At 43.0% G+C, this 12,994-nt stretch overlaps 1 protein-coding gene across 1 annotated transcript in view; it reads right to left on the bottom strand.

The window, feature by feature from the left end:
* MAPK4 (mitogen-activated protein kinase 4) overlaps nucleotides 1–12,994 on the bottom strand; it is a 261,201-nt gene that overhangs the window by 20,515 nt on the left and 227,692 nt on the right. The window contains exon 4 of the mRNA XM_078674799.1: nucleotides 9,661–9,862. Within this exon, the coding sequence (XP_078530925.1) occupies nucleotides 9,661–9,862 (202 nt within the window). The remainder of the gene's footprint in view (nucleotides 1–9,660; nucleotides 9,863–12,994) is intronic.

Genomic DNA, 12,994 nt, shown 5'->3' with positions numbered 1-12,994 from the left:
AGAGAGAGAGCGAGAGAGAGAGAGAGAGAGAGTGTGAGAGTGAGAGTGAGAGTGAGAGAGAGAGAGAAGGGCCCCCAGAGCATCCGTTCATTGTTGGCTTAGAGGAATGAGCCAAAAGGGAGACATCAACTCTGTGAACTGCAGTGGGGCAGCCACAGGTCGGACTCCTGAAACAGAAGGGCTCATATTCCATCACTGCTGTTAATGGCGTACAGCGCACAGACATATCAAAAAGCGCCTCGTGAGCCATAATCAATGATTTGCCAAGCAGCAGTTCTGTGCAGAAAGCTGGTGAAATAAAAGTAAGATTTTTTTTAAATAAAACCTATGTTATTGATTTTCAAAAGTAAACCACGATAAAACTTACAATACTCGCAGTAATAGTGACGTAGAACCGAACGCTATCCTTACAGCTGTTGCATTCTTGCAATGTTTTCTTTTGTCCTGAGTTTCCTCGGACTTCACCCTATGGAATGCCTACTATCTTTGCCTTGAATTAACTCCAGTAAATGGAGCGCCTTCTTGCTTATTACTTTTTAATATGAATTTGTGCAAACATTATTTGCATGAATTTTGAAATCATAAATGTAAACATTAGATTCTGCGCATACTGAAGGCTGTTTGCCCTCAGCTGACTGTAAATGATATTTGTACGAAAAGCAGTGGTGGATGGGGGCAGGTTTTTGGTGCCCGGGAGGGGGAGGAAGGTTTCTCAGGGGCATTGATCCAGACCATTTTTCTGCTTTGGGAAAAGAAGCATAATGTGTATGGTAATCACGCACAACACGGAAATACCTCCACATAGGCTACATTACTCACCTGCACCCTTCCACTAAGCACCATCAGGGGAGTAATGCGCTACCATACGCTAAGTGTTCTGCGGTATGAAGGAAATGATCTGTACATGCACCTACAATGCAAAATAATTGCAATATATTTTTACTGATGATACAGATGGCTGGAAAGTCTCTGATTGACTCATGAAATCACGGCATTTCTTACACAAAGTGGGCCACTTCGACTGTAGATTTACAATGCAGCAGGTTAGTAAGAACACTGCTATTAACATGTGCTTGCCTAGGTTTCAGAAACTGAGCTGTTGCCAATGCTTTTCCATTAAAGACCTCAATGGAGGCACAAACACTGCCCCAGCTAACTATTCTTAGTGGAATGATCAAGGGCTTTCGAAAGAGGCCACAAAACACTTTCTATTGGCCAGCAGCTGGGAGGAAGACTTTCTAGCATCACTGAGATACAAAGATGTACATTTGGTTTTAGATTCCTGTACCACTGCAAGACAACCATATATTACCTCGGATTTGGAAGGTCATGTAAAAACGACATTTTATAGATTCAGATCAATACATATCCCAATTTGAAGGAATTGCAATATTCCCTGCCCCGGTTTATTGGGATACAGGCTGTGTGGCTATAAGAATGAGTCAATACTACATTTATCTGCCTGTGCCACAGCTCTTGGCCATTCGGAAGGAGTATCTATGGAAATATTTTAGAAAATTTAACATGAGGACAATAGAAGAGGCAGTCAATTTTAGCTTTAATGCTTACAGCTATTCCTTTATATTGCCTGATCAAACCTACTTTTACCTTGAACAATTTAGACAGACTCCGTATCATAATCTATTAGTTGATATAAACAACTATCTGCTTTTTTATAATCGTATTGTATTTGTAATTTTACAAAGAAGTAGTGGATAATATCAGAGGCAGTCAATTTCAGTTTTTAATGTTCACATTAATTCCTTTATTCAGCAATCTTATCAAATTTCTTGATCAATCTTATTTTTTTCCTAAACAAGTTATTGGTTAAAACAACAAGCAAAGCCTCATCCCTAAACACGTCCTACCCTGCTTCCTTTGTCTCCAGGATACGTCAGAGGGAAATGTCAGAAGGTTTCTTGCCAGATCAAGCCCCCAATAATCGTCAGTGGCCAGTTGAATATAGTATTAGTAATCACAATGTATCCTGGGAAAACAACATGAAGTGTCCTTCACAGAGAACTTTCTGATGAGGGAACCTCCATCCCCGCCTGGTCGCTTGGATTTTCAAACTGGAAGGATGCACTGACTGTGGCAGTGGGCTGCTGCCACACTGCAAGGACCGGACACGTAAACTGCCGCTCCACTCCACTCCAAGCCGGGGAAGAGCAACAAACAACATGGACCATGCCGGGGTGTTTCTGCGACATGGAGCCCAGTGCATCCCATTTGTTTGTGACTAGCAACAAGCTAGACAACCAGCTGACTTGAAATATCACTAATGACTTGCTTGTGTGAAAGACTAGAAGATGGCTGCATCAATACTTAACATCAGGAAGTGCCGGTGAGTTGAGTATGGACTCTTTCTGGCTGCTCCACTCCCTTCACACACCACTCTATATTCCTTTCTTAATATATGATGCTACCATTCATGCTGAGGTTTCACATCTAGTTGGCCTGTGTGCTTGTCACTCACCAAAAGCCTAGGATGTACCTGGACTCACATCCTTTGCTCAGTGGGTAGGGCAGCTTTTTGCCACCCTTCATCACAGAGGGTCGCCCTCCTTTAGTGTGGAACCAGTCCCACCGACCAAGAATCACACGCACTCAGATCTCAAGATTTTAAGGGCCTGTAAATCCCTATCCCCAGACTAGAAGATCAGTAGCTTGCTCCATGTGCCGTGATTCTTCTCAAAAGTGGGAAAAGATTTGTCTTTGCATTTTCAGAGTTGCCCAAGAACTCTCTCCACCAGGATATGAACTACCTTCATTGTGTGACCTCACCATCTTAATCGAACTACCTTCATTGTGTGACCTCACCATCTCAATTGAACTACCTTAATTGTGTGACCTCACCATCTCAATCGTACTACCTTCATTGTGTGACCACACCATCTCAATCAAACTTCCTTCATTGTGTGACCTCACCATCTCAATCATACTACCTTCATTGTGTGACCTCACCATCTCAATCGAACTACCTTCATTGTGTGACCTCACCATCTCAATCATACTACCTTCATTGTGTGACCTCACCATCTCAATCGAACTACCTTCATTGTGTGACCTCACCATCTCAATCATACTACCTTCATTGTGTGACCTCACCATCTCAATCGTACTACCTTCATTGTCTGACCTCACCATCTCAATCGTACTACCTTCATTGTGTGACCTCACCATCTCAATCCAACTACCTTCATTGTGTGACCTCACCATCTCAATCCAACTACCTTCATTGTGTGACCTCACCATCTCAATCACACTTCCTTCATTGTGTGACCTCACCATCTCAATCACACTACCTTCATTGTGTGACCTCACCATCTCAATCGTACTACCTTCATTGTGAGACCTCACCATCTCACTCAAACTTCCTTCATTTGTATGACCTCACCATTTCAATTCAACTACCTTCATTGTGTGACCTCACCATCTCAATCGAACTACCTTCATTGTGCGACCTCACCATCTCAATCGTAGTTTGAACCTTGTAATAATAATAATAACTCTACATTTGTTAAGCACAAACTTATCACCACCAAGGGTATCCAGGCGCTGGGAAGATTAAGTCAGCTACTGCCCAGAGTCACAAGATGCCGAGGTACCGCCGGTGATCCAACGGTGAGCCCCCGCGCTCTGGAGTTAGTTGCTCTGGCCGATGCGCCACACCTCTAAGACCTTTGTCCAACTGCTGCATTTGTCCTGGTCACAGCTACCGATGCAAATGTCCGAATTCAATTTACTGTAACTTGTGGTACCCTTATATTATGCTATTGTTGTAAAGAGCTCTGATGCCTCCGGGCCATATCCGTGCTATATAAAATTACAAAAATAATAATAAATAAACTGTACTGCTATTTAACAGCGTGCCATTGTATGGCTTTTGTTTAACCAGTTTTCAGAGTTCACAACACCTAGGATAACGAATTGTAAAGGTATGGAAACCTGTTACAAGATAACAAGATTTCGGTGCAAGGACTGCGACCTTTCAATTTACAGCCCTGTGATAGTGGTAGTGTAGTGATCGCGAAAGGAACGTTTTCAAAAGATTGTGCTGACCCAATCAGCCATTTTTACAGTGACTGCATCATGTTAGAAGTCTGTTTTTCTCAGGAGAGTCCCACATATTGCAACCATGTAATGAGAGAGTAAGGTAGAAAGAGCCCATGGCCTGAATGGCTTGTAACTGGGTTAGCTCGTGTCTTCCAGCTGTTTAAAACAGGGACACATGCCCTCCTAGTATTCAGCAATGTAAAAATATAAAATATAAAATATCTGAAAGGGCCAGTATAAAAAACATGGTCTCTGAAAATCAGAAGTCATAATGGCCGATTACAAATGGAAAATAGTAAATGTATCATGCAAACCCGAGGCACAGGGTCCAGAGGCTTGTATACAAATTTTTAATACACGGTATGTGCTTCACAGAAAATATTTTAACAAACGGTATTTTCTAACAGACCCTTGTTCCTTGAATGTATGTGGAAGCTTTTGAAAACGTAATAAGAAGTCACAAATAATGATTAGTAAGTGTTTTAAAATTCAAAGCACTGCAATAAAAAACATAATTAGATACATGCTTAAATGAATGTGATAAATAAGTTACTTACATTTGGGAACACTTGTTCTAATTTCCGATTTCTCACTTTGTGAATCTCCCCAGGCGCCAGATCCAGAAACTCTTGCAAAAGCTCCTCTTAGTCAGCAGGTGGCGCCATTGGCATCTATCATGGCTGCACCACCTACAGACAGGACAGCACAGACCTGCATACAAACGCCACCCCTATGCACCGATGTCGGTTTATTCATTGGTCTTTACAGACGTGGAGTCTCACTGACAGACTGAAACATGGGCAGTGTGCAAAATCTACTTGGTGTCTTACTAACTCCTACACATCCACGGTATAGAATGGGAAGGAGATCGGACAGTGAGGAATTTGGGGGTAAATATTACACCCACCAGAAAGAACGTTACCAAAGGTAAGAAACTTCTAACCTCAGATTCCTCAACTTATGAATCAATACTAAGGCAATGTCCCTCCAAGGAGATGTGTCTGATGAGTGGACGTCACACCAGCATGTCCTGACCAAGCGAGAAAAAAAACCCTCCCTGTGGACTTCAGAATCAATATGGTAGTAATGGTGTATGTCCACGGATGCCCATGTGGTTACCGACAAATATCAAAATCAGGAACAACTTGAGCCAGGGCTGCGATCGCTGTCTTTGCCCCGGTCCAATGAGACCGGAGGGCCTCAGGAAGATCCTTTTTGGCAAAGACATAACATAGTTTGATGCGAAGGACAAACCATCGTAATACAGCCTATTTTTTAACCACCTTTTGTTACTTCGAACCAGTGAATACAAGGACAGTAGTGGCTGCTACCGGGCAGTAGTGGTGGTGGAGGTTTAAAAAATATATATATATAAAAATAAAAGGGAAAACAAAAGAAAGAACATTTCACTTACCTCCCGGTGGGTGCCTCTCCTACGTCCTCTAAGGCCGACGAAGCAGAAAGCACCCATGTTCACCGAGCCAATCACAACTCTGCGTTACAGCAGCGTTGTGATTGGTCTGAGGGCCGTGGTTCGGCGCTCAGACAGGGACTAGGAGACTGTGTATGTTCTCCACCCAGGCTGTGCAATACAGCCGTTGGAGGACATACAAAGTGTGCATGACAGTTTGACTAGCCCAAGAAGGCCAACCAAACCGTTATGCGCACTTAAGAGAGTGCCCACCACTCCTCCCCTCCTCTGTGGGCAGCACAGCCCCGCCACCCCGCCTGCACCTTCACAGAGCCAATAGTGAAAATTTTAATGATAATAGCATTTTTATTATCATTTGATTCTTCCTATGGGGCGACGCTCCTCTGCCCTAGCAGAGGCGCCACCGTTGTACAAGAAAGAACTAATCAACTACCCAGTAATCCACTGTGTAAAACTTAAGGGACCATAGTGCATCCAACCGGTTTAGCCTCTTCTACTCGTTTGAGGGATGTGTTGGAGAGAAGACTGCAGGAGGTGCACACGAAAGGCTGCCACTAGTTTTAGAAAAAAGGAGGCACAAGTCCTAAAAACCAGTTTGCCAGAGAAGAAAGTAGTGCGTGGAGGCTAGACTGACTATGCTTGCAGCATACTGATGCAATGAGCCAAAGTGATTCCCTTGAGAAACACACAGCTAGTTTCATGAAGGGAAATCCGACTCGCCAAGGGCCAGATTCTCAGAATCTGGCCCTTTGCGAGCGCAATTTTTGCATTTGGGATTCATCATCCCAAATGCAAAAATCGCTATTTGCTAATTCGCATATTTGCGAGGAATAGCATTTAAGGAATCTCTATTTGAGATTCCTTAAATGCAATTCATTAACCAATTTTAAATTGCGAATTCGCAATTTTTGGCCGCTATTTACCACGAAGTCTGACTTCGTGGTAAATAGCGAAAAAATAGAAAAAAGCACTTTAGTGCATTTTTCTCAGTTGCATGTTACACACACACATGTCCTTTGGACATGTGTGTGCGCAACACCTGTGTACATTTGCTTTTCAGGGGTGCTACAGGGTGTCCTTTGGACACCCCTGGCACCCTTGAAATCGCATCCTTATTTGCGATTAGCAAATTGCTAATCGCAAATAAGGAATAACTCCCCATTCATTCCTATGGGCCTGTAGGCCTGTATTTGCGATTAGCAATTTGCTAATCGCAAATAAGGAAGATGTAGGAATCGCAATAATTTTTGCAATTCCTACATGAATCCCGTTTTGCAAGTCCTTAATAGCGATTCCTTATGAATCGCTATTAAGGACTCGCAAAACTGGATGATGATGAATCTAGCTGACAATCTTCAGAGTTAGAAGCCATTGAGTACAACAATGAAGAGGCCCGAAAGGAGCAGGGCAGGCATCATGAAAGCCAAAACTAAATTGAGGACCCACTGTGGCAAAATGAAGGGGATGGGGGAAACTTGTGAAAGTCCTTTTAAGAAACACTTCACAATGAGTGAGTTGAATACAGAGGAATGATGAGGCAAGTGTGAAAAGGCAAATGAAAAAAGGGACAAAAGAATGGACAAGTAATCTTTAACAGTGTCCACAATAAAAGCTTGCCAGGTCAAAGACAACACAAAAGGACATCAGAAAACTTAACTTGAACGGGTCAACCAGCATCTCCACAAATCTGGGCTAAACGTAGACAAGAGCCTGAGTGAATCAATTTTGTAGGAGGGTAGCCTAGCAGCCAAAATGACATCCGTCCACTCAGATGGAAAATCAGAACCTCTCAGCTGGTTCCACTCAATCTCCATACACTTAGGTGTAGATTTGAAAGATTTGAGGATAACACCATGTCATGTTGTTGAGACAGCAGTTCCTTCTTAGGACAAAGCCAAAGAGGAGGGCAGATGCTTAGCATTAGTAATTCTGAGTACCAGACAGTTGTGGCCCAATCTGTAACCAGCAGTCAGCCGTGCTCTGCCCTGGCTGACTTTCTCCAGGGCCTGCGGTATCAGTGACAGATGCAGATATGCACATAGGAGGCCTCAATCCCATTGAAAAAGGAACATGTCTCCTAGAGACCCTCAAGGAGGGAATTCTAGACCACAAAAGGTAGAGCATTTAGGGCCAGATTTACTTGTCTTTTACCCAACGCAAAGCAGCAAGGCAACATGCTGTTCTGCGTTGCATAAGAAACAAAGAACAGAAGTGTGTAATATATGCTAAGATAAGGTGCTCTCCCAGCACTTGTGCAATATGTGCTGCCTCGCGCCAGCACAGGCAAGGGAGCCTCCGTTACGGGCAGTATTGGTTTTATGCAAGGAGGGACACCTTTCTGACCAATAACAATCTGTAGAGGCACATTCTTCTTTCCATGTGTGCTGCAGAATGCAGCACACTTGGAAAGTGGAAGTAATGAGGAAAAATGAAGATATTTCTCCTTGTTACGCCTTAGCTGGGGAGGTGCACCATTTTGGAGCAAACCCAGGTTTACAAGTCTTTGTATATCTGGGTTTACGTCAAAATACTTGGGAATGCCCATGCTCCACCCATGTAATGCCTTCCTGTTGCAAAGTAATGCAATCACTTTGTATTTACTAAACCACTCAAATTACTTTGCATAGCTTAGTAATTGCCAAAAACGGACTTAGCAAAATCTAGGTAAATCGCAGCCCTAAAATTATATAGGCAACACAAAGGTCTAAAAAGTGCACACCCCACCAGGCGAATATACCCCGTGCCATCTCCAAGTGCTGACGCCTCTCGTGAATCATCAAGATGACACCTCCTGAACTCTTCCGCAATGATGTTGAGGGATTCCATTAAATGAGCCCCTGACAGGGTGTTCTTGACATAAGAACCCACTCCGCCCAGCTTGTTGCATTACCACTTGGCGGTAGTGTTGTCTTTCTGCACCTGGCTCAATGTGCCCATAACAGAAGGAAAGGTGGGTATTGAGCTGCTCCAAAAGACTGTTGCACTGGCCCTGCAAAATGGGTGGCTAGAAACTTTTGACCTCCACGTCTTCCAGTTGACCACAGCAACCGAATGTGGATGCATCCATCACCACCAATACCTATGGGGAAAGAATGGAGAACAAGTTGTCACCTGTCAGATTGCCATCCGACACAGACGATCCTGGGCTGCCTCATTGGGGAGCCAGATCCTGTCATTAAAACAATCCCAATGTCGGGCCAACTGCAGATGAATATTCCACTGAAGGGCCCGCATGTGACAGCAAGCATGAGGCAACATGAGGATGCAAGAAGCCACGAGACCAAGCAGCCTCAAAACTGTCAAGACTGGGACAATAACTCTAAACTGAAACATTAGGATCACACCTAGAATGTCCTGGATTCTATGCAGTATTGGGAGTGCCCTTATGTTCAACCGTATCCAGAATGGCCAAATAAATGGAAGACTCTGAGAAGGTCAAAAGTAGGCCATAGACTTGTTAATGGAACATCCCAGAGTAGAAAGTACTGATACCATTGCCTAAAGATAGTCCAAGACTATGTGAGGGTAGTCAGCCTTCAACAGCCAGTCACTGAGGTACAGAAATATGTGGATCCCCAACATGCAAAGTGGGGCTGCCACCACCAAAGTCACCTTCATAAAGAGGGCTTATTTCAGGCAAAAGGGAGTGATGCATTGGGAGTGGTACAGCCTCACAAAGTGGAAATACTTGTTCTGGGTCTGCTGGTTTGGCACATGAACCTAGGTGTCTTGCTGGTCTAGGGACACCATCCAGTCATCGGGGTTAAAGGCCAACAGACCCTGAATGTGTATCATCATTTTGAATTTTTCTGCTTGAGTAATGAGTTCAAAACAGAGAGGCCCAAGATGGTCTCATGCCCAGTCCTTCTTAAGGACCAAAAAGTACCTGGATTAGCAGTGGTGCCTATATACAGCTCCTTGTCTTCATGCCCATAGCTGGGATGGAGTCATGGCGGAGGATGGTGGCACCACCTACTGACATGCAGGAGCTATTTCAAGAGTTACCAGATACAGTATGGTGCCTGGGAGGATTTACAAGGTGAGGAATCTACAGTTAGAAGTATTCATCAGAAATTTTAAGAACATGAAATGACAATTGACGTGCATTTCTAAATGCTAAGTTGCAAAATTGATAATATTATATAGAAAAAGATTCCAAATTGTATCTTTACCTGTCCCAGTTTGAAATCTGGCTTTGGTTAGCCTCCATCAGCAAAATATCATCAATCTCGTCTTCTATCCGAAATGGATGCTGAGAGGTTGGTTCGTCCTCAGGACAGGAATAAGGGGTCATATAGGGATGCTTCAGAGCTTCTTCTGCTGTTAGCCGATCCATGGGGTTAAACGTCAAAATTCTTTCCAGGAAATCAATAGCTGTGTATAACAATTCCAGAATCAAAAAATAGTTTTATTCCAATACACATAAAGATGCTGCTTTGATTTATCATTTTTATCAGCTTATTTGTTGCAGGTGTTAACAAATAGTTAACACGCTCAGACAAATACTGCATCCTGCTCCCTTCCCCAAAAGAAACCAAAAATACAGGAAAGGTGTATTATAAGGGCAAGAATTTTCAAAACATGTCTCTAGCAGTAGTTTGAACATGAAAAAAGTTGAATGTACACTTGAGGACAGAAAATACAAGTTATATTGATAATGTTACCAAGTGGCACCCGGTGATCTTTAAAAGTGGTGGATCATAGACCTTCTCCACAAATTTCAATGAGCGAGCGAAGTGAGTGAGCTAATTGGATAAAAAAGGTCAAGATTTTGTTCATCTGAGTAAATCAATCAGTCTATCAGTCACTCATTCACTCACTCTCTCACTTCAAGTCAGTCAGTATCACTCACTGTCACTCAACTTCCTCATTCACTCTCTCACTGGTACAGTCGCTCACTCTCACAAAGTCCCACACCCTTTCATTCACTCTTAGTCACTCACCTTCACACACTCAGTCTCTCAGTCACTCACTCTCATTTAGCTACTCTCACTCACTAATTCTCAATCACTCACTCTTGCATACTTTCACACTCAGTCACTCTGACTCACTCTCATTCACTCAGCCACTCACTTTCTCAGTTACCCTCTGTAACTCATTCTCACTCACTATTACTCATTTTCAGTCACACAATGTTTCAGTCACCTTCTATTACTCACTCTATCTTACCCATTCACTCTCACTCTCACCTTCTCAGTCCCTCTTTCAGTCTCACTGTCATTCGTTCTTGTTCGCCCACTCTCAGTCACTCACTTTGTCACTCAACTCTGTTAGTTAGTCTTAGTCACTCTCACACTCTAATTTACTAACTCTTGGTTACTCACTCACTCTCAAATTCACTTAGTCTGTCACTCATTTTCTCAGTCATTCTCTGCCACTTATTTTTACTCACACTCTATCTCATTCACTTTCACTCAATTTCAGCCTTTCACAGGCATTCTCTATCATGCACACCCATTATTTCTTACTTACTCCCAGTGACTCACTCACTCACTCACCTTTCTCAATGTCATAGACACTCACTCTCATAGCAACTCTGTCACTCATTCTCCCGGGAACTCACTCTTACAGTGACTCATTAACTCTGTAATTTACTCACCCTTTCACTCTATGAGCCACTCACTTGCTCAGTCTCTCTTTGTCCTCTCTTTCACACACACATGCATACATGCACACACACCAACCATATTACAAGGCAACCTTACAGGTTGAGAGTGCCCACTTCAGGTTCTACTCAGATGCTTAAGCTCAGCCTATGGATTACCAGGCACTCAGCTCCTAAACCCCACAACCGGATGAACTTCCTACATTCTAAGACCCTCCAGTCAACTGGTTAGAGCATTGAGACACAACGGTTCATTAAAGTCAGAGCTGTGACGCCTGCGTAAAGGTCCACATCCACTCTAAAGAGAGCTCTACTGCCTATCGATACCTACGACCTCCTGTCTCATGCCCGTCCTGTCCTGGCAAGTGCATTATTTCTCCCACACTTTCATACACGGTTTCTTCTTTTATACCATCACTTTACTTTTATTATGTACAAATAGTAGTCCAACCATGCAGCCTTATTAAGTTATTTAATTATGTTGGGGGCATGGCTTATGCCCGAAGGAGATGGCGGTGTTTCCCTAGCTCTTCGGTGAGGCGGAGACGGAGGCCGGCCCGACGCGACTCCTACCTCCATGAACGGCGCCTAAATTGAAGGACATGCCGTGGGAAGGTATCCTGCTGCTTTTGAATTCACATTGAGAGCTCTTGCTGGGCATATCTCTCAGAATTTTGACAAGTGAGTGCTGCGCGAAGCTGCCGAGATGACGGCCGCCATTTTGTGATACCGCTGATGGAGCGCTGCTCCTAGCGGTCCTTTGCTTCGAACTTCTGCCGCACTCCATTCTTCTCAAATGCCTCACTTTAATTGACTTCAAGCCCCATTACATCTTTCCTTCGTGGGGCAGCGTTCAACTTTATCTGCTTGCTGTAGTCGCTGCTCCTCACACGCCATTTTGTCCACTTAGAGCAGGTGATAGTAACTCTGCTCCATCGCGGTAATTAACCCATATTTATACAGCGCTAATGCCTTCTCCACTTCTATTACCTACTAGACTATATTCTCTTTTGGAATTCTTTGGTGGACTTTATTGCTCAACCTTCCATTACATACTACTTATATAATGCAGTGACTCCCTGTTATATCTCACATACTGCTGCCTGTTGTGTACCATTCCCCTTAACGCTCAAACAGCTTTTTGTTAGCGATAATTCACCATTATGTGCTTTCAACTTGCTTTAAGGATCATGACTTTACATTCTACTGACTAACTGCAAATTCAATGCCTGTATGTTTCCTCACCCAACTATACTTGTTGCTTGCATCATTATTATGCTGAGCTGCTGTTATTATTTTATGGAAAAGCTTTATCTACTTACCTAATTATCACTGGTTTGCTTCTTCATGTATTATATTTCTTTATATAATACTTCATGGGGTCATTGTGTTTTTGAGCCTTCAGTTCCAATGTCATTTGTATGTACTATTATTTTAACTTCTTATATTTACTTCTAGCACCTTTTTGATACAGTGTTGATTTATAAACCATTCTGCCTTCGATATTGTTGGTTTCATTGTCATAAATACCTACTATGCTCTCTCAGTTATCGCATTTTCACGTTGTTGCTCTCTTCCACAATGGAATTGTTATTTAATCTTCAGGGTTTATATTCTTCTTGCTCCTAAATTTTAATTATTTTTGAAGTATTTACCTTCTGTATGGGGAGACTTTCTAAAGACCTACACAAACCTTCTCCCTCTGCACGAAATGTTTTGGTTCATACGAATTCTCGCTATCAGTGTTTAACAATCGAAGACTCACTTGATACTCCATCCTCTAAAGGTTCATCAACATCCTCTACTCCATCAACATCTGGTACTAAAAAAGGTTCCATTAAAAGACTAAAGAAAGACCCTCCTTCTCCCCCTAAACAGTCTTCTTCAACCACAATGGATAT

Source organism: Lissotriton helveticus, chromosome 2_1, assembly GCF_964261635.1.
Source record: "Lissotriton helveticus chromosome 2_1, aLisHel1.1, whole genome shotgun sequence".
Classification (NCBI taxonomy): domain Eukaryota; kingdom Metazoa; phylum Chordata; class Amphibia; order Caudata; family Salamandridae; genus Lissotriton; species Lissotriton helveticus.
Note: the sequence above shows the minus strand (reverse complement) of the source record. Positions and strands in the feature narration are given on the sequence as shown.